Raw genomic sequence first — 22954 nt, 5'->3', positions numbered from 1 at the left:
TTCAGTTTTTGTAGTTTTTTATGGCTTAGCTATCTTTCACTTCAGCCGTAATGTATTTGTTTTTTGAATAACATTTGATATTGTTTTCTTTTTTCGAAAAAAGTACCGGAATCAAAATTCGGCCCCTCCGCCGCCCAGAAAGCTGGTCGTAACAAAAATGCAATAAATTTTGGCGAAACACTAACAGCACCCTAAATCAACGACATAAAATTTCAGCCTTCATTTGTTTTACCAATACGGCAAACTCAAAATTATTCAACTAAATTTTGTCAAAAGTCAGAGATTTGGATGTGGAAAAGAGTCTTTCCAATCAAGGAGAAGGAGACGAGAAGGAGGATGAAGATTAGGTACATGTTGAGGAGGGGTACGTGATAAGATGTCTTGGGCACCATCTTGGACACTATCAGAAGCAGCATGGTCACTGAGAGAAGAACAGTCACTGTCAGAGTGATCTTTTCGCAGCATTCACTTGGAAGGTAGAAACTCATGACAGTGAGAATAGAAACTGAAACGCAGCATGAAGTCGTCAAACAATCCCGATTGAAAGGACAGTTAAACTAGACTTACGAATATTTTTTGCAATTTGTCCTAATTGAATGGCCTTTTCTAGGAAACAAAATAACAGGAAATTTAGTCAACAATTCAATTTTTTTGGATTCAAAAAAAAAATATTTATCTTTTTAAATTTTCTTATATCACTTTGGTCGGAACATTCTGTGCTACTTTAAAAGTAATCGGCTAGACTTGTTGCAGTTTTAACTTTGATTACAAGCCACGGCATTCTTAAGGAGGATCTTAACGAACCTGGATCAGTTGAGCAATCCCCCCTCCTCTCGTAATGACCGACTGAAGTTTTTAAAATGAGTGCCAAAAAAACTTTTTGAAAAGATATAATATCAAAAAAATTGTGTTCTCCACGACTCCTAGATAAAGTCGGCTTCAGCATTTTTTAGTGATTTCGATTCACTCTCAAAGTATTTTTTTGAGTTTGCATATTGATTTTTGTTGTTCCACTTTCGTTGGGGAACCTGGTTCATGGTATCATGGCATTGAAACTATTTTCAAATGGTTTTAATTTTGCTTCAAATACCTATTGAGTTATCCCCCTGCCCCTGAGGGGAGATTGCTTGATTGATCTGTAAATCTTTTTAATTAAGAAAAAAAACAATTTGCTGACATTTTTTAGATGAAATTATATTTTACTCCTCATAAGTCCGAATGTCATGTGAGTATTTAAGTTAAAAATGAAACACACAAAAATCTCAAAAACTTAACGAGCAAGACTGCTCGTATCAGGGCGATCCCCTGAACGTTCTGATTGCCTTTTAAGGTTTATGGAGCAGTAGTAACATTCCAAAAATAAGTGTAATGAAATAAAATTTGAAAAAAAATTCTGAATTTGAATTTTTTTTATGAAAGCATCCCCCCACACGCCATATAAAGTACAAAAGAATAGATTTCGCTCATTGTAATTAATCACTTATGGCCAATAAGCTTCTTTCAACCAATTTGGAACGATTTCTATGACGAATTTTATCACCGCTTACGCGTTAATAGCGCGAAATAAATCGCGCGTTAATTGCCCAAGTTGGCCAAAACGGCAATCTTTAAACCCTCATAATTTTATCATAGTAGAAGATTCTGTGCTACTTTAAAACTAATCGGCTAGACTTGTTGCAGTTTTAACTTTGATTACAAGCCACGGCATTCTTAAGGAGGGCGGGAAGACGGTCAAAAATTCATTAGGTTGTTAAGAAATGAACCTGGATCAGTTGAGCAATCCCCCCTCCTCTCGTAATGACCGACTGAAGTTTTTAAAATGAGTGCCAAAAAAACTTTTTGAAAAGATATAATATCAAAAAAATTGTGTTCTCCACGGCTCCTAGATAAAGTAGGCTTCAGCATTTTTTTAGTGATTTCGATTCACTCTCAAAGTATTTTTTTTGAGTTTGCATATTGATTTTTGTTGTTCCACTTTCGTTGGGGAACCTGGTCCATGGTATCATGGCATTGAAACTATTTTCAAATGGTTATAATTTTGCTTCAAATACCCATTGAGTTATCCCCCTGCCCCTGAGGGGAGATTGCTCGATTGATCTGTAATCTTTTTAATTAAGAAAAAAAACAATTTGCTGACATTTTTTAGTTGAAATTATATTTTACTCCTCATAAGTCCGAATGTCATGTGTAAGTCCGATCCCCTGAAAGTTCTGATTGCCTTTTAAGGTTTATGGAGCAGTAGTAACATTCAAAAAATAAGTGTAATGAAATAAAATCTGAAAAAAAATTCTGAATTTGAATTTTTTTTTTATGAAAGCATCCCCCCACACGCCATATAAAGTACAAAAGAATAGATTTCGCTCATTGTAATTAACCACTTATGGCCAATAAGCTTCTTTCAACCAATTTGGAACGATTTTTATGACGAATTTTATCACCGCTTACGCGTTAATAGCGCGAAATAAATCGCGCGTTAATTGCCCAAATTAGCCAAAATGGCAATCTTTAAACCCTCATAATTTTATGAAAAATGATCACAGGTGAAATATTTTTTGCTCAGGACATCAATACTTTTTGAAAGATAAAACAAATTTGTCAAAAATGGCCAGTTAAAAAGTCAAAATTTGTCTGAAGAAAAAAAAACCCGCCCTGTAAGCTCAAATGTAAAAAGATATTTTGCATCTGCAAATTTATCGGCTTTGAAAACTGCTCAATCGGCCTGTTTGGGATAATAAAGGCGCAATGTATGTCATCCTATTAGCAATTAATCCAAATTGGTTGAAAGAAGCTTATTTGCCATAATTGGTTTGTTACAAGGAGCGAAAGCTATCCTTTTGTACTTAATGTGGCCTGTGGGGGGATGATTTTCCTTAAAAAATTCAAGTTTTAGAAAAAAAACTTTAATTTTGTTTCCTTACATTTAATTTTTTAATGTTATTTCTGCTCCATAAACCTTAAAAAGCATTCGGAACCTTCAGGGCTTCGCCCTGATACGAGCAGTTTTGTTAGGATTTGTCGCGTGTTACGAATTTTTGCCTGCTGCGAAATGTATGTCCCCTGTTACGAGCGAATTGTCGCCTATTACGAATTGACTCCGGTTATGAACGGTCGCCTGTTATGAGCTAAAATTGCACTTTTTCGCCCATGCTGGCCCATCTAATTTAGTGCATTGTAAGTAAGCTTACAAAAAAATTGCACTTTTTCGCCCATGCTGGCCCATCTAATTTAGTGCATTGTAAGTATGCACAAAATTATTTAGTGCATTGTAAGTAAGCTTTGGAAAAATTTTGGGGTAGTCAAGCAGAAATAGGTGTGGAAACATTTTAATAAAGAGGGGATCTTTTGGAAAAATTTGGCAATCAACATTGAGGGGAAGATATTGCCATCTACCCTCGGCACGCTACTGGGTGCACCCGTTGTTATTAACTGGAAACAAAAAGAAAAACTTCTCTGTCTGAACCCATAAAAACTCCAATTTCGAGTCAAACACCTTTAATCTTGATTCGTCTTGATAAATCAAGGTGTTCAATAGTTTTGTCGTTCGTTTCATGTTTCAAAAGTAATTAAACGTGTCTTCCTTTACTTAATTTAGATGCAATTACATTAAAAACTCCTCATTCCAGTATAGTCATGTCCACCTGAAATTGACTTTTATGCAAGCTGAAGTGGAAAGTAAAAAATGATTTCAGATCTTTAATCTCCGTTGTCAGAAATCCGTTGAATTACAAAAACAATCTCTGATCAAAAACCTTGAGTTGCGGGTAACAGAATTTTTATTATGGCATGAAAGGTCTAACTATAGAGACTAATTTAAATGTAGTTGAACTGTAATGAAGGTGCGACTGTATAAAAAATTGTGCCTCGCTTAATTGTTTTCTTCAATCAGCAGACGTCAACATTTTTTTATCAAGCAAGTTGCCCCGATACCAGATTATTGTAGAACCCAAAATCAGCTAAGCCAAATTTGAACAAAAAACTATGAGTTGTATCCAAATCAATATGAATCAATTAAGTCTAAAATTGATTCGTAATACTATATAGAGAAAGTGATCGAAAATGAAGAAAACCAAGCCCCGCTTCAAAGGGTCGAAGCCTAACTTATGGTAAAAACTTTCTAGCAGAATGAAAAATTGAGTTTTTTCTGAATATATCTAATAGGAAGAAAAGCATAAAACCTCGGCAAAAAGGAGTCGAAGCCTAGATTATAATCAGGGGCGGATCTAAGTTTTTCTCGAGGGGGGAGCGGATTTTCATAAAAATTTCGAAATTTTATGGGACCTTTTTTTTAGGTCGGCCAAATTGATTTTTCGAGCTCTCCCAAAGCACTAAAAAGTCCGTTTTGGCAAAAATTTCTGTGCCGCAGGCAAAATTTCGAAAAAAAACAAGCCAAAAAGGCGTTTTTAGGCATTTTTTTGAAAAATGTTGACCAAAAAATCGCGTTTTTTCGGCGCGCGTTCCCCCCTTAAAATTAGTACATATCGGCGCCGAAGGCACCTTTAGAAAAAAATTTAGGTTCTGTCAGCCAAAAATGGATATCTCAAAAAAGTTCAAGGGGGACCCTTTGGGTCGGCAGGGGGTCCAATCCCTGAGAAAAAACCTAACCCCCCTCGCCCCCCCCCCCTAATTCCGCCCCTGCTTATTATAATAATATGTTTATAGCAGAATGAAGAGCGGTGCTTTGTATAACATGTTAACTGACCCATGAGAATGGGGAGTACTAGGTTGACCGAGTAGAAGAGTGGCTTCCTCTTCAGATGGAGCATCACAGTCACTGCAGAGTGGTTGTTGGTCAGACAACTCGCACAGGAGGTCAAGTACGTCTCAGTCCTCGCACTCATCTAAGTCAAGACAAGAAAAAAATCACTGGAAAAACTGCAACAATTTATATCTATATAAATTATCGAATAATTGCATGGCTTGATTTTAGCCATAGAAGGGTACAATTTATAACTCGAACGTTTTTATATTTCTAAGTTTTTGAATCATTACCTGACTTTTTTGCAGTATAATAATTGGTTTTGAGCTTTTTCCTCTGAGCCTTAACGTGTAATTTTTTCTAGTCCCAGTAAACATTTTTGAGGAAAAAGGGCACGCTAAAAACTAATTAGATTTTTCATTATATTTCCAAAAGAAGCCCGACGTTTCCGTTCCTGGTATACTGTTTGCTGTGCACAAAAGGCTTGGCAAATGAATATTTCAAGGAAGAGGCACTCCAACTATGTTTCGTTTCTGGTCAATCCCAAATTAAATATGTTTCGAGTGTCTCTTTTATAAAAAGGTATATCTCAACCTGACTGTATGGAATTGCTCGACAAAAAAAAACGTGCACCTTCTCGTTCCCAAGCTCGTGCCCAGATCATATGATTTGAACAGATCGGCCAAAATTAGGCAGATTTCAACTGTCTTGATTTTCTGGAATGAGGAAAGTTATGCCCGTTTCAACTGTAACCAATAAATTATTCTACAGACCAGCAAAATTAGACATGTCTCGAGTTTTCAATGTTTTCTGGACTACCATGTTGCTCCGATCTCAGCTAGGCAAAAAACAGAGCATTTTGATTTGTTTCAAGCTAGAGCTAGCTACTGACGTTAATTTTAATAATAATCAACTATGAAGCCATTTGCAATTCGTTTATTAAATTGATTTTAGGACTCCTCGACTAAAATCAATTTAATAAATTCTGTTTTTTGTATTTTATAAATATATAATTTCTGCTGCTAACTGTGATCAAAAACTTTTCTTTTTGTTTTTTGTCAAGTTCTCGTATCAATGTGAAAAATGATTTGCTCCCAAAAATTATTCGGCATTTTCTTCATGAAAAAAAAAATTTCTTGTTGAAAAGTCATTGAGCTTTCTTCTTGAAAAGTCATTACACGTCAAAACTGTTTTGATGTTTGAAAGAATTCTGATTTTTGTAATTGCTGCGACATTGGCCAAAAATCAGGGTATTTTTCCGCCCGGTTTTGCAAACCTAAAACAAATATCAAGGATATTTGAGTGTTATTGATTTGAGAGGTGAGATTTTATAATACTATCAAAGTCATATTGGTTACAAATTCATTTCCAGGGAAAATCAAAACTTTTTCTCAGTTCAAAATAAAAATTGTTTTGAACATTTTCAATTTCAGACCTATTTAGAAATCAAAAAAGGTTCGCCGCGTCCGCGGCTTTCAATTCCGGTTTTTTATGTGTATTGACTTTCAACTGTGCTCGAACCGTGCTCGATCATTACTTTGACTGTGCTTGAACTATGTTTGAAACGTGCTTGACTTATGTTCTGAAAGTGCTTGACTGAGGTTGACAGAAAAAATGCAAAAACATCTGCGAAATTTTGGCAGCAAAGAGAAGAAATGCAAAGAAACCTGCAAAATTCTGGCAGCAAAAACTAATTTTTCCAAAATGAACCTTCCGATTTCGCAATTGATGATTTTTAAAAAGCGTTAGTAGCGTTGATTTTAAAAAAGGTAATTGAGAATAAATTTCCGTTCCACTAAAATTCTTTAACCGCGAAGACTTTTGAAGAGTCCCATATTTTTGCGGCCGCTTTTGCTTTGGACAATTGATGAAAGATAGGAAATTTTAGTTTTCCTGCTCCTTTTTAAATGTAAAAATTAATTGAAGTTTCCAAAAAATGATACAACGCTTAGCCTACTTTTTGGAAGTGCTCGGTTTATGCTTTGGCCTTGCCGACTGCCATTTCAATTTTCTCGGCCAAAACTTTGCATGTTGTTTGTTCAGACCAATGGAAAGTGAGAGGAACTTTGTATTCGGGTGTGTTTTAGTTTTCTTCTTTCTCATGCAAACTTTAGTTTTTCACGCAGACTCAGCTTCCAAAAATAATTTTGGAGAAGGTTAAATGATATATCATAATAAACGCCTTTTAGTCGTGATTCGAACAACACTATAAAAAACTGAAATTTTTCACGGTGTCGAGAAAAATTGGTTTGAAATTTTTTGATTTTCGGTCTAATTTTGAGCTAATTAATGAAGTAGTTAGTCATTGCAATAGCTTATTTAAGCTTAATTTAGGCCGCGAAAACTTAGTTAAAAGTAAGAGCAAAGTAATGCAAATAGTTTTTATTGCAATTTTAAAAAACAAAATTATATATTTTTTTCAAATTGACCTCTTTTACTATAACTCTCAAATATGCCTAGGTTTTCACTTTTCGTTCAGATCTTTTTACACAATATGCAGAAAAAAACGACACCAACTTGTGAAAACATTTCTGTATTTTCTTAAGACTGTGGTCCGAACATTCTGTGCTACTTGCACAGTAACCGGCTATTCTTTTTCTATATATAAACTTTTTCGGCCAGAGTCGAGTATGTTGTGTCTAAATACTTGGCTTATTATAGCTACTCGACAGCGGACTTTCAATCATAAAATTGAACTTCACGACTTTGAGAGACAAAGCATAAGTCGAGTACCTCAGTACGGGTGGCAGAGCTCAAAAAATCAAAGGAGCTGATTGACCCAAAAAGGAAATTTAGATATTAGGTTAAAATGAGGAATGTGCTCACTATGCTCCACTCGGAGGAGTGCCAGTACTGGTCGCCCGTGTAGTCTCCCTCGCTGAACTTGGAAACTATCTCCACCTGCGTGTAGTCGTAGTCGAAACTCAGGAACGCTAAATTGGGAAGAACAGATACAAAATAATAGATACAACTAAGCCGTCAAATTCTCAAATTTTTAGTTACATAACAAATCGCTGTTTAAATTAGCAGTTAATTTTAGTTATTGTGAATTATTAATCAACCATTCTTTAATTTTCTAGAAAAAAAGATCCCAAGATTCATTCCTGAAGCATAAATAGCAATTCAAGATAAAGATCTTTATACGTTTCAAAATTTGTTGCTCCTACAATGTTCAGCGGTCTTATTAGCCAGTCGTACAGCTACATCTCTGCTGAAATTTATCTGTAGGTGGGCTCCAAATACCTGGTTTTTAAAACCAGGTGGTCCCAATCATTCCTACTGGATCTCGGAGGGTTATCTTGCAAGATCATGCAATATTCTTGCAAATGAGGGTTATCTTGCAAATCTTGCAAGAGTGAGGTTATCTTGCAAGATTCTTACTAGATCTTGCAAGATAATCAACTATGAAATTTTTCTCAAAACTATATTCTGAATGCCAGAAAAAACTATGGAGATTCAATTTGACTATGGTCACAAAGAATTCAAGCTGGAAAAAAAGTTTAAGCTGGAAAAAAATAAGTTAAGCAAATTTTAAATATTTATTTTGATTTTTCTTTTTAATGTTGATTTGTTCAAGCATTTAAATGTTTCTACTGGATACCAGATAAAGTGTCTACTGATAAAAAAAAAAATACTTGTCTTCTTGTGCAAAGTTTTTTTCACAAAAAAATCATCTAATTAAAGATCTTGCTAGAATTAAGGTTATCTTTAAAGGAGCTTGTCTTGCAGGATCTTGTAAGAATCTTGCAAGATCTTTTAAAGAGATGCAACCTTGCAATATAACCTTCCTTGATCAACTAGGGTTATAAGTGGCGGTGGCAATAACTAACTGAGTGGGCAGAACTGTTCGTCGTATGGGAAGTGTTGTGCATTGATCTTGCAGTGGGTCTTGAAGATGGTGGGGGGCGCCCACAGACAGTTGCCCCTGTAGCCGATTTGCACCTACAGAAACCATATGGACTGATCTAAAATTTTTTTAGATGGCGGATGTAAAAATTTTCACTTGTTGGCCAAAACTGAAGAAAACGCAAAAAATAATCAAACTCATCCAAGCTATATATTTTTCAACAAATTTTTCGACAAATTAAAGGCCTGAAAAAGTAAACCCATTAGGCAAACGCGCATCTTTGATTTCTCCAGAGGGCAGATTTTTTAGATAGTCAAAATTATTGATTTTCCGAGCACTCGCAAAAAAAATTGACTGACTTCTTTCAATGCGCGTCCCCTCTCCTCAAAATAAGTATACATTGGCGTCTAAGACATTTTAGAAAAACTTAAGGGTCGGTCAGCTAAAAGTGAATGTCGTAAAATACAACCAAAAGGGCGACCCTTTGGGCGGCCAGGGGGTTGAAGCCCTAACGAAGAGAGCGCTCCCCCTCCCCGCAAATCTGCTACTGCCTTAGGACATTTTTTCAAGCTAGCTTCTGTTTTTTATTACTCTCCGAATCAGATTTTGGATAGTTCTCTGAAGCACGTTTAAACCTTAGAGCACTGCTTACATTTATAATCAGTATAAAAAACGTTCCGTTACAAATAAAGCTTAACAATTGAAAGTTGTTTGTCTTGTTTGAAAGTCTTGTTTGAAAGTACTTTGTTATGGTGTTTCTCTTATTTAACTGATACTAACCCTGCTCTGGAACTCGACCTCGAATCTTCCATCCACATTGTTGTAGAGCACTATCTCTGGCTTCCAGATCCTGTCCGGGGACACTCCAGTGTTGGTGATGCCTCCGAAGTCCTCCGGGTTCCACTGCATGTACTCGTCATACCACTCTTGGGTGGGCCAGATCGAAGTGGTCACGGCCTCGTTGCGCATGTCTTAACAAACCAAAAAGGTTCAAAAAATTGAATTGAAAAAAGCTGCCGCCTTCCCCTTTCAATTCTTCTAGCTGAATTTCCACAGGGTTCAGCCTCTGGTATAATTTTACGAGATCCATATTTTCTAAAAGTTAATTTTAGCCTGTTTTTTCAAAAATTTTTGAAAAAATAAGGTCTTTGTGGTACGGCACTTACTGCAAGTGCAGTAGTAATTGTTGTTCTCTTTGATCACTGACCTTGGGACCTATATTGTTATGTATAATTATGCAGTTATATCGTTATTAACATATTATCAAGGTCATTGGATGTAGACCATCGTTTGGCTTCATATTATTTATCTTAAGCTCAGCGTACAAACGATACGTTATTTTGAGCTGGTTCATGGAACCAAAAAGAGAAAAATTAAAGTCGAATATTAAATTAATTGTTTGAGTCAGTATTGTTTTGAATATGAGTTGTTCATTCCCTTTCCTTATTAAATGGCGCAGCCAGCAAGATTCATGGCACAGGACAATCACACTGACATGGGTATTCCAGTATTCTGGACATCGGCTAGTTCGGATCCACCGTGGAATTTCAAAATTTGGTTGGATCAATTTATGTTAGCCGTGACTGTGAAAGAAAATGTGAATCCGGAAATCATATAAGAAGAACCTAAGGAAGTGGTGGATGAACCAATGCCCCGCCCAGAAACACCGGGAGAAACAAAAACTGCTCAAGCAGTAACGGATCGGGAACTGAGAGATAGGCTTAGGAGAGACAAAGTAATACTAGAGAATCAAAAAAGAAGAGAACGTGGACCTAAAGTAGGACATAATGTGTTCTACAATGAGGTTCAGAAAAGACTTACGTCTCGTCTATTCCTGGCACTAGGTACGGAGGGGAAAAAGAAATTCGTGCAAAAGAACCTACATACTGAAGTGTCAAAGCTCGAATTTAGAGAAATGGTGGCAATGGCAAAGGCATCATTCGAGAAAACACTGAACATACTTACGAGCGATACAAACTATTCACTCGAGCTCAAGAACCCGGTGAGACGTTGGAATCATTCCACGCGGCACTTACTGCACAAGCAGCTACGGCAGAACTGGGTGGTCTAGAAGAAGAGTTGGTTCGAGATCTCTTCATATCTAGAACGAAGAATAAAGCATTACAAGACACGCTGACGTTTGAAACTTTCAACCAGATGAAGTTCTTAAACGGGCTATTAAGTTCGAGCAGAGTAGGCAGACTACACAAGCGTTTCAAAAATCTAGGAGCGGAAGCTCCGGAGTGGGACAACTGCGGGATTCTCAGATCAAAATAAAACAGGAACCGATAATGGCAGTTGGGAATAGAAAATCAAATTACAAAAGACAGAATTAAAAAAAAACTCAAAAGAGATGGACTGAGAATAAAAGTGCAAATTCGAGATCAGATCAGACGTCCTGCACCCGATGAGGAAATTTCTTCGGTCCACGTCACCTAAAAAATTGTCCAGCAATAGAAAAAAACTGCAAGAACTGCAGTAAACCGAATCATTTCGCAAAAATGTGTAGATCCAATCAGGTAAATGAGATTGGAGAAGAGAAATCGAGTTGAGAAGTGAATGCAATCTAATCCAAAGTTTCGATTCATGCGATGAGTTCGAGATAATGATGATAAATACAACATTGAAGGAATCGAATGAAAAGGAGGCGAAAGGCAAGCAACCCAAAAAGAAGATTGGAAGGGAAACAACTACTCACGATATCACGAAATTCGACATACGGCGAGATCCAAGATCGCTTAAAATAAAAGCGTTGAAGGCGTTGGTTAGAATTAAGATTCAAATTATCAACATGACGATTGATACAGGAAGCCCAGTATCATTCCTAAATTGGACGACCGCAAAACAATTTTTGGACGGTTCATCTGAAATTAATTTCATTCCAGCTGGAAAATTGAAATTGACAATGCAGTTTGTCGATTACAACAAACATCCTATTCAGATACTGGGAGCAGTATGTGCAGATATTCGTTCGGCTGGTTGGGAATTTAAGGATGCATACTTCCTAGGTACAGAAAAAAGTGCTCGATGTTTACTGGGTCTGGACTTACAGGGAAAATTGGGGATAGAAGTCATAGAACATCTCAGAAGTCAGCCCCTGTCAATAGATCAAGGTTTGACGTGCTACTGTGCGAGCAGTCAGAAGGTATGAAACAATACTTTAATAAAAAAATTTCACCCCTTTTCGATCGACAGGGAGAGTCAAAACATCATGTAGTCAACACGAAATTCAAATACCCGTTGTGTCCGATACAGGAAAAAGGTAGAAGAATACCTATTCACATTCGAGGAAAAGTGCAAAAAGAACTTGATAAATTGTTATCAGAAGGTCATATAACAAAGTTAGATAAATGCACAAGTGATTGTTTCATTGCTTCAATTGTAATAACAGTGAAACAAGACGATTCGATCAAATTGGCCTTAGACGCAAAGCCAATAAATAGACAACTGTACAGAAATAAATACCAAATGCCCAATGCTGATGAACTAATTGATGGGGTTAGTCAAATAGTAACGGCCAAAACACAAGGTACGCTATATTTTACGGTACATGATTTAAAGTATGCGTACAGTCAACTTCGTTTAACTGCTGAAACAGCTAAACAGTGCAATTTCAACAAAGTCGATGGTCAAGCTACGGGAACGAACAGATTTTTAACAGGGTTTTACGGGCTGGCAGACATGCCCGCATAATTTCAAAAGGCGATGGACCGTACATTGAACCATGTGAAAAACCCATTTTGTTTTTTGGATGACATACTAATTGTCTCAAAAGGAGAAAAAGCAGAACACGAGAGGTTAGTACTAGATGTACTGAAGAAACTGGATGATGAAAATCTAGCGCTTAATTTAATAAAATGTGAGTTTTTTCAGACAGAAGTTAATTGGTTGGGTCATAAACTTACACCGAGTGGTATAACACCAAAAGTTACGAAAACGGAAGCAACTCTTAATCTACAACACCCGAAATCGCTGAAATAATTAAGATCGTTTATGAGTAGTATAAATCATTTATCGAAGTTCATCCTTAACGCAGCAACTTTAACGGATCAACTAAAACCATTACTCAGAGAAAAAAACGAAAAAAGAAATTGAAAAATATCAAACTACCGGTTAAAAAATTCGAATGGGGAGAAGCATTCTCTCATATTTGAGGAAATAAAGAAAGCGGTGGCAAGTATCGCTCAAATCAGTTATTACGATCCTCTCAAAGAGTCTAGGGTAAAATGCGATGCGAGTCATAGCGGCCTTGGGGCAACGTTAGAACAATCGACTGATGGGGACGATTGGATTCCAATTGCATTTGCATCACGTTATCTTAAAGGTTAAGAAAAAAAGTATTCAACAAACGAACTCGAACTGCTGGCAGTGGTTTGGTCGTGGATAGATGTAAACATTATTTGCTGGGGAAAGAATTCATAATAGCAACAGACCATAAAGCACTCACATAAGCGTTGGGGGAAAATAAATCTAATAAAACCTACCAATCTAGGCTTACAAGATGGGTAGATCGGTTGTTACCCTATCAATTCAATGTGGTTCATATACCAGGGAAAGATGTGGGTATCGTGGATTATTTGTCCCGAGACCCTATTGGGGAACCGTGGCCGGAGTCAGAATTAGACAAAAAGTTTTTGGTAGCATCGATTGATCAATTTCATGCAGCTCTCGACTCTTTGATCAGTCGGCTGGTTGATACAAATACTTTCATTAGTAACGAAAACATTCTAGAACCTTCTGATCGGAGAAGCACGTTGGACGAAATATCGCCCACGTCATCCCCCGGTTGTTATAGCAATCGTTTTGTTCAAAACCAAACAGAGCTCGACCGGAACGAAAACGGTCAAAACTCACGACTTTGCAATTGCGATCAAAACACTCTAAACAAAATCTCTCATTATATACAGTTGGTTGAAACTGATAAAAAAGAGGAACAGAATTCACCAGAGAAACAGAGGAAAATTGCAGCAAAACATGAGGAGAAACTTAACGAAGAACCGATGGAGAAAAAGTTGAAAAAGACAGTCAAGCTCGAGAACACAGAAGGGAAACGAAATCAAAAGCTGGAAAAATAACGGAAACAACTTTCCATAGAACAAGAACCGTTCAAAGGGGGACAACAGGAAACGAGACTGATGGATCAGACTGGGACATGCCGCAAGTTGAATAGAAGAAAGTAACACCAACAAGACGGAAGGACAAATATCTTCAAACATCATCAAAGGAGGAACCACAGAAGCTATGGTCTTTCTGGGATCTAGTGGGGTCTGAACGAAAAGGATAATATCAGACCGGAAAACATGCTACAGTTAGAGGCGTCGTTAGAATGGGAAAGCCCTCACGGAAATACTACAAGTACAAATGTCCAGAACATCATTGAAGTAGATCTCACAGCAGATACGACCTCAGAGAGTCCAGAAGTGAGCTTCGTTGCTAAAGAAGTAAGGAAAACCCGACAAAACGAGTTCAGGCAAGCTGAACATCGAGAAGATTTGTTGAATCTTTCAAAACTTCTCGACAGAAATCTTCTAGCTGAACTCACCACTGAAAATACGTGGATGGATCGACTAAGAAGGGTCATAGAGAGAAAGGATAGGCACAGTTTCGAGTTAATGGGACCCTACACGAACTCGTTGTGGAACCAGATGTCAGTGGTGGACGATTGTATCGTTGTAGACGGGAGATTGACAGTACCAGGACAACTGCGCCCCGCTGTGCTAAAACGGATACACCGCGGTCACCCAGGTCAGGAGGCAATGCTTGATGTATCTAGATACTTGTGGTGGCCTCATATGCACAAAGATATTGTGAACATGGCGGAGGAGTGTCGCAGTTGCACTCGCTACGGTAAGAATGCTAAGTATGTTATACCAAAAAACACATCAAAACCGCTTCCACTGCTATCGCAGCCAGGGCAAGAATTACAATTAGATTACGCGGGACCATTAGAAGATACTAAGGGTAAAAAATTTACCTACTTGTTGCCATAGATAGATATTCAAAGTTTCCATCTGTAAAAATTACTAAGTCGACTGGGGACAAATCTTCAGTGAAATTTCTTCGCACTTATGTAGACACACATGGGATTCCAGAATCCATAAGAACCGATCAATTCTCGGGGTTTAAAGGGAAAACGATGAAAAAATGTTGTGTTGATCATAATATTATGCAAAAATTCTGTCCCGTAGGAGATCATCAGGGTTGTGGATTAGTGGAAAGAACAATTCAAACCATAAAACGAAGATTGGGAGTTATGTTATTGGACGAAAACGTAACGTCAATAAAACTTGCACTAAGCACAATAATTCGGGACCACAGGTGGAGCAAACAAAAAACGATACAGTGTTCGCCGTTCGAAGCGCATTTCGGTCGGCTGCCTAAAATTGAATTTAAAATCCTTCAGGATTCGTTCATTAAAATTTCTGATCTTTTAGATAAAGAGCATTTAGAGCGTTCAGCACGCACAGCAACACAGCTGAAGAAAAGAATAGACCAGTCGAGAGACAACGTGAAGAGAGTTAAGAAAGGAGAAATTAGCCGGGATGTGAGTCCGCTTTTCAGAACAGAAATGGAGTCGGCGCGAGACCGAAGCAGAGCAACAGCGTTAAAGACGTTGTTGGAAGAAAACGCTAGATGAAATGAGGCGAGAAGAGACACATCAACTAATGATCTGAAAAGGATAGTAGACGAAACCAGTACCATAAACCCAGATTTGCGTAAAGAACTATTGTATTCATGGCAGTACGGGTTCATCGAAGATAAACCTCAGGAGGATGCATTGTCAGGATCACCTACTCTATTAAGAAAGGATGATATAAGGAAAAGTGGGAAAGCACTTACGAATCCGCTCAAGGGGAAAGTGCAATCAGAGTTGCCACACACGGTGAAAACAGCTGCTGGAGCAGTTTATCACAAGAGTGATATCGCAAAAGCAAAGATAGTCATCAGTGAGCCGCAGCAGAAAACCACAAAGAAAGTAAACGCGAGTAGTAGTCCACATGGCGACGAACCCAAAACAAAGTCAAAGAAGAATGCAGTGGAGATTCAACAAGAGAGCAGTGACTCACCAGAATTATCCAATTTGAAGAATGAGGAAACGCCATTTCAGAACAGTCAGTTCTATGTCACATCAAAAGACACAGAAATAAACAGGGGCATAAACCTTGCAGCAAAACGCGCGCAATCAAACAACGCGGGTCCAGTGCTCGAAAACTTGAAAAACTCGGGGAACAAAGGAGCTAAACAAGGCAATAAGAAACAAACTGGTCAAGAGGCGAGGAAGAAAAAAGCTGTTGGAACAGCGCAAGATGCAACACTGTCAGGTGACAATGATTTGGTCATATTGCCACCCACTGTAGAAACAGGACCTCCTAGTACGTCCACACCGAAAGAATCTTCGAATGAAAGTAAAGACATCACGAGACACACACCAGGTGATAAAATCTTAGAAACGTTCCAAAGTCGAGATCTTGCTACAAAGGATTGGAGTAAATTGGCGGACCAAGTGTTGACAAGGGGGGTCCAGAAAGCTGCAGAGGAGATTTTAAAATCCTTTAATACGGAAGAAGAGCTTAACATTAATGCTCTCTCAGGTTTTTTGGATGAGTCCGCGGATAGTGAAGCTCCAATTAGGCGAAGCGATCGGTCCACTAAGAACAAAGGACCAAGTAGATACGGAAACCCCTATAAACACTCAGTGAAATTGGTTACGTCGGAACAAGATCTCGTAGACCTCAATATGGCAGCTCTCGAAGCATATCGCATCAAATTGGCTTACTTCAGAGCAGATGTGAACAAACCGGAGGAAAGCAAATTGGGACTCCTGGAGAAACATCTATTCAGGCGTAAATTTGGTAGTGAGGCGCTGAATATTTCGAAGAGCTGGAACGCATCGTGGCGGCTTCCGTTAAATTTCGATAACGACAGCCCGAAGAAATAAGAGAAAGAGTGACAGACAGACAAGAAAAACAAATGGTTATGAATTACAAAACTAATTAAAACTGAGTGTAAAACTCCTAGTTATTTATAAATTTTATAATGTAGTATATAAAATTTAGCTATCCCAGGGGGAGTGTGGTACGGCACTTACTGCAAGTGCAGTAGTAATTGTTGTTCTCTTTGATCACTGACCTTGGGACCTATATTGTTATGTATAATTATGCAGTTATATCGGTATTAACATATTATCAAGGTCATTGGATGTAGACCATCGTTTGGCTTCTTATTATTTATCTTAAGCTCAGCGTACAAACGATACGTTATTTTGAGCTGGTTCATGGAACCAAGAAGAAAAAAACTAAAGTCAAAGATTAAATTAATTCTTTGAGACAGTATTGTTTTAAATCTGAGTTGTTCATTCCCTTTCCTTGTCACAGTCCTTAATGTTTTCAGACAGCTCGAAAAATCAAATTCGTCTACTTTAAATAATGTCGACAAATTTTTCAATTTTTTTTCTTCAAAAAACCGCCTCCGGGAACTTTTAGAACTCTAACAGAGATGAATTAGTCACTGATCAGTGACCGTTCGACAGATCTGAACTTTCAAGAACGTATCAGCGCTAATTCAAGCCTGCATTAACACTGCGGAAACCATATCTCCGATGCATTGATTGCTCATCGCTGACTATTTTTGCTCATCAATTAGTCTGAATTGAATTAGTTTCACAATTATTCTGCAGGCTGCCTCTCAACCGACGAAAATCAGAGATCAGTTGATAAATTCTTCCCTGAATATCCCGGCATGATTAAAAACGCTAGTCATACAATCGCATATATGGACGATGCATTTCATTGATTTGAAAATGTACAACAAAAATTATATGATTACCATTCTTCCATCAAGAGAATTGTATGACTAGCATTCTTCCATAATCTTTCAAATCTCCCTTTTCTTCGTATTATTTCTGTTTAAGTATTTGTCTGTTTGTGTTTGTTTCCGTGGATAATTGATAACCCTAGGTCAGAGTGACATTTAAAACCCCATGGATACAGAACAGGGACGGGTACATGGGGCGAATCGGTTTTTTTTTTCAATCGAATTTTATGAATTGCCTCTGGAGGAGCGTTATGTTTTCCGAATGACTTTTTTGCCAAATGGATTGTATTCTGACTAGTGCGGGCATATTCTTGTTTTTTTTCCAAAATTTTATAAACTATGGAAACTAAGAAGCAGGCATGCAAATCATACATTTCTTTGACCAATTAATTTTTTTGAAAGCACTACATCTGACGGAAATTGATGTTGATTTATGAGAAACACTCCTTAAAAAATTTGGCGCACGTTTCTGATGTTGTTCCTCTGTTATTTTTAACCGGATGCAAACAAATGATATCAATTGAACACTTTACGCCTCATTGTTTTAGATGGGCGCAACCGAAAAAAAATGGCGTAATTTTGATTAATTTCCGACAACTATAGGTAGGTTGTAGCTACAACCAACCCCCCCCCTCCCCCCCCCCCCCCCCCCCTAGTTAGCTAAAAAAAACACAAACAAAACTAAATGGAAATCAAATTATAATTGACATTCTAAAACTTCGTTGTTTTGGTTATATTCGGATTAATAAAAAAAAAACGAAATTTAAATCAAGCGCCCCGCAATGACGTTCCAGTGATAATAATAATTTCTATTTGGTTTTTAATCATGGTCTTTATTCCAGAATTTTAAAATAATTGATTATAATGGCTTAACAATCGATTCTGAATCGAACAAAGTAGGAATCAATTTAATATGGTACAACCGATTCATTTTATTAACTAAAGATAACAAGACTGATATTGTTCCGACTGCCTTTTAAGATCCATGAAGCAATAAGTACATGAAAAAAAAATTGTGTAAAAAATAAAAAGAAGTTTTTTTTTTAAAAAAAAAGAATTTTTTGTGATAATCATCCTGTAATTAAAAAAAAGAATTTTTTTGTGATAATCATCCTCCCGTACGCCATATAAAGTACAAAATGATAGATTTCGCTGCTAGTAACAAATCAGTTATGGCAAACAAGCTTCATTTACCATTTTGGAACGATTTCTAAGTCGCGCTTTAATTGTCACAATTTGGCCAAAATTGCAATATTTAAGCCCCATAACTTTAGGAAAAATGAGCACAGGTGAAATATCTTTTCAAATCTAAGCTCAAGACAACAATACCTTTTGAATGATATAAAAAAAATTCCGTCAAAAATGGCTAGTTAAAAAGTCAAAATTTGTCTGAAGAAAAAACAACCCACTCCGAGCACAAATACTCCGTTACTTTCGTTACAAAAGTCTGAACAATAAAAGAATCTAATAGATTATAATAATTGTTCTTAAAAGCCTGAAATTTGAGATACATTTCCGTGTATACACAAAACTTGAACACTGCAATCGCTACATTGATTTTTACGCTTGGCTAGAGCAAAAACGTTTTTCTTGTTTTCTACTGTTTTCTTTTCCACTTAGGTGCTGCTCCATCTGAAGCTAGGTCAACTTAGGTCAAAAATTCATTTAGCGCCCCTCCCCTCAAATATGAGACAGTTATGGGGCTGACAGTACATTTTGGGCTGGGGAGGGGATAGAAGTTGGGGAAGACAAAAGAGATGAAGGTGAGGGATGGGGTTGTTCAATTTGGCTGTTAAAAATGAAAAGCGAGGTTTTAAAAGTGTACGGTGTACGGGATATATTTTAGCAAAAATTAAGTAAATGTGAATAGGTTTAGAAATCGAGTAGGCTTTGAGTGGTGCAGAAAATATTGTGTAATTACAATTCATTAATATAACCTATTCAGTTTTATATCCGTTTTTCTCCATCTTCGCTTAATGTTACTTATGACACCTTTGGCACCCATCTGAACCAAAAATGAACGAACAACATTTTTCCACGAAATTGAGAGATCCATCCTGGTATAAGCAACAGAGGGTCGCAATCTCGTGAAATGATGCTTTCAATTTATTCATCGCGAATGTATCGTCCTAATTGACTAATATCTGAAAATCTTTAAAAACAATCGGAATCATTTCAAAATTAAAAAGAAGCATCTGAGCTGTAGGAAGCTTTGGGTATACAAACAAATTTTTGTCAGATTTTGGTTTTGTTGAACTTGCTACTTAATGTTATGTAAATTGAAAAAACTATGACCAAGGCCAATCTATAGTTATCAAACTGCCCATGATCTTCAAATTAATTAGGTTAATTTTTTTCTAGACAAAATTTTAGCCATATTTTATCACTGGAAAAATATTATATTTCAATGAAAAGTCTTACCAACCCATCCCCATTGCTAAAATCAAATCGCTTAATGTTTTCAATGACGCCTTTGGCACCCATCTGAACCAAAACTGAAAAGAATCTTCTTTCACGAAAATGAGAGTTTCTCCCTGGTATAAGCATCGGAGAGTCAAGATCTCGTGAACTGATGCTTTCAATTTTTCATAGCGAATATGTCGTCCTAATTGAATGGTTTAAGAAAACCATTAAAAATGATCATAATCAATTCAGCGAATATTTAAATTGAAAAAATTGTAAGCAAGTGTAACCTGTCATAAAGAAATTAACTAGAGAGTTCTAAGCACTGGTTTAGCGAACAATTTTACAAAATAATAACCAAAATATGAAAGACAAGCACCCGGTTTGAGCAAAAATGTAAGTCATATATTTTTCATGCTATTCCATAACAACAGAAAATTTCATGAAAGGTTTATGATAAGTGATTTTTTCTCATTTGGAAACTGTATGACTAGCATTTTTTTATAAACCAAAAAATTTGTTTTTCGTTTAATTTTTTTTTCTCAAAGTTTTTAGGTTTTGTTTGTAACCAAACACAAGTGGCAAAAGCTTTGGTTACTAAAAATAAGCAAAAAACGTTACAAAATTATAAGTAAAATGTGAAAGGGCCAGCCACCCGGGTTGACCAAAAATGTAGGTCATACATTTTTTATGCTATTCCATAGGTACAGAAAATTTCTTGAAAGGTTTATGATAAGTGATTTTTCATATATGGAAATTGTATGACTAGCATTTTTTTATAAACCAAAAAATTATTTTCTTTTTAAATTTTTTTTTTTGGGTTTTGTTTGTAACGAAACACAAAAGGGAGAAAGTTTTGGTTACTCAAAATTAGAATCATTAAAAGTTTGACTGTTTCGCATTTACAATGCGTCGGATACGGCCTGAATTTTCTAATTTTTGTCTCGAACAAGTGATATAATGAAAGTATCAAACTTTTGAAATCTCGCAAAAACTTTCGAATGCAATTGTTTCTAAAAAATTTGAATTTTTAAGTAATCATGCATTGATCAAGTCATAGAAAAACATTCTATACAAATTAAATTGGCGTTTTGAGCGTTTTTGAAAAAATTTTATCTTATGAAATGGAAAAGAATCATTTTTTGTGTATCTAGGACTACGTTATGCACACAAGAAACTAATTTTTGCATGCAAAATTTTAAAAAAAACTTCGTTAGAGTGAAAAAATTGTTTTGCTACTAGAAAAAAAAAATTTTTTCTAGGGCAATTTCGATACTACTTAGAAGAGTTGTTGCTGTCGCCAGCAAAAAAATGCTAGTCATAGAATTTCCACATCACCTAGAAATTGTATGATTAGCGTTTTTTGTTGACAAAAAATGTTTCCTTTTTTGTTTACACCAAATTTAATGCCAAACAAGAGAAAACTCTTTGAAAATTCGATGACTTGGTTTTAGCGAAATGCATGAAACTTGTATGACTAATATTTTTTCATAGACTTTGTTTATGGAATTGTATGATTAGTATTTTCTGTCTATGGAGGTCAAACCGGGAAATTTAGTTCAGAATCAGTTGCAAAAGTAGTCAAAGAAAACAGATACTTTTAGTGCTTTCTTTGTGCTTTGAAAAGAATTGAAATTTTTGGTGAAGGGTTTTCGAGTTTAAGCAAAAAAACATAAGCTTTAATTCACTTTAACACAGTTTTGATTGGTATAAAATTTTGTTGAGTATCATTTTAACTCACCGATACTGACAATTTGAGATATTGAGAGTGAAAAATTAGCCCATATTTTGGTGTTGGTCTGCTTCACTGGTCTGGCCATGTAATGGTAATCTGGGTTGGCGAACAAGTACTTCTGTAATTTGACTTCATTTTCATCAGACTTAACCTTGGAGCGGGAAATGTAAGTTATAAATATTATAACCAGCCACTTATGAAGCATGTTCTTCATTTTTACTTATACGATGACTTTACTGTTAATAAGCTATAAGTTATTAAACGTTTTTCGAAAGTTGGGAATATTAATTCGATTCCTACGTGAAAAATACTTAGTTGGTTTTTCTTAATTTTTTTCTTTAATGGCCAGTTATCAGAACTGAATTTACCATAACTTGATAAATTTGCCAGTTAAAAGGCTGAAGTGAAAAATGCAAGTGCTTAAATGCCAATTTGCGTTACGATTTAACCGTTTGTAACATAAGCAGACACCAAGCAATTTCTGGAGATTCGGTCTATTATTTTAAGATAACTTGAATTCTATCACCGCTTAATGAGAATAAGGGGCGAGTAAATCATTCTTGTAAGGTACTGTTTTCTAGACCATCATAATTTGAATCAAAATGTTTTACAGGGCCATAAAGCCATAAAAAGCTTTCAAGTGGGAAAAACAGATTGCCATAACGCTATCAGGGGAAACATGCGGCGGATATTTCCCGCAGCTTTGTACAAGACCCCTAGTTGGTCTGTTTTGCAAAAATAGCCGCCTAGAAAACTGTAAATATTTCCCAAACATAATCAGAAACTATCGGCAATTTCTTAAATTAAAATGATTGACAATGTTGTTTACCAGAAAATAAGAGCCTAATGTCAATGTTAGGTCAACCTATTTTTATTAATTTGGAGTACTTTTTCAATAGAGAAGGAAGGATTAATAGATCTGTTTAACGCGTTGATATAAAACCGTCATGTTCAATTTATTTTCTAATCAGCTGAGCTTAAATTTCAGATTATATTGCATTCCATTCTTCAAGTTTTAATGGGCATTTCCCCCACCTTTAAATTTGAGGTTGACTCAAAGGTATACAATTACGCTGTTGTTGCAACCTTCGAAAAGATGGCGCTTATATATCACTATATCACATTGTACTTGATACTGGGTGAGGGGATAATTTAGAATAACTTGTTGAAAAAAAGCAAGAAAAAAGATTTTTTCTTGTACAAGTTGCACACCAACCGCGGGAGAAGCCAATTTTCGAAAGAGAGACATTTAAAGATTTGCCTCGATGCAACAAACTGTACTGTAATTACTCACCATTCGAATTGTTTTCATCAATGAAAACCTGAAACATTCGAAAAAAAATCCAGTGCCCGTTTTTTTATCTAAATATGTAAATGGCTCCATTGTTTTGTTGTTCAAGAGCATAGATCTTTGCTTTTTTTTCAAAGAAACGCATTACGAGGCCAAACTGTGTATTTT

At 36.4% G+C, this 22954-nt stretch overlaps 1 protein-coding gene across 1 annotated transcript; it reads right to left on the bottom strand.

Annotated features, from left to right (window-relative positions):
• Window positions 1-269: 269 nt before the first annotated feature.
• Window positions 270-22185, bottom strand: LOC134839844 (neuronal acetylcholine receptor subunit alpha-2-like). The gene is made up of 6 exons (XM_063855468.1): window positions 21502-22185; window positions 9324-9514; window positions 8527-8638; window positions 7523-7629; window positions 4700-4838; window positions 270-505 (listed from the first exon to the last, which is right to left on the bottom strand). The coding sequence occupies exons 1-6, from the start codon at window positions 21707-21709 to the stop codon at window positions 270-272; spliced, it is 993 nt and encodes a 330-aa protein (XP_063711538.1). The 5' UTR covers window positions 21710-22185.
• Window positions 22186-22954: the final 769 nt, after the last annotated feature.

The sequence above is a fragment of the Symsagittifera roscoffensis genome, chromosome 2 (genome assembly GCF_963678635.1).
Source record: "Symsagittifera roscoffensis chromosome 2, txSymRosc1.1, whole genome shotgun sequence".
NCBI lineage: Eukaryota > Metazoa > Xenacoelomorpha > Acoela > Convolutidae > Symsagittifera > Symsagittifera roscoffensis.
This window is presented reverse-complemented; position numbering and strand designations above follow the sequence as displayed.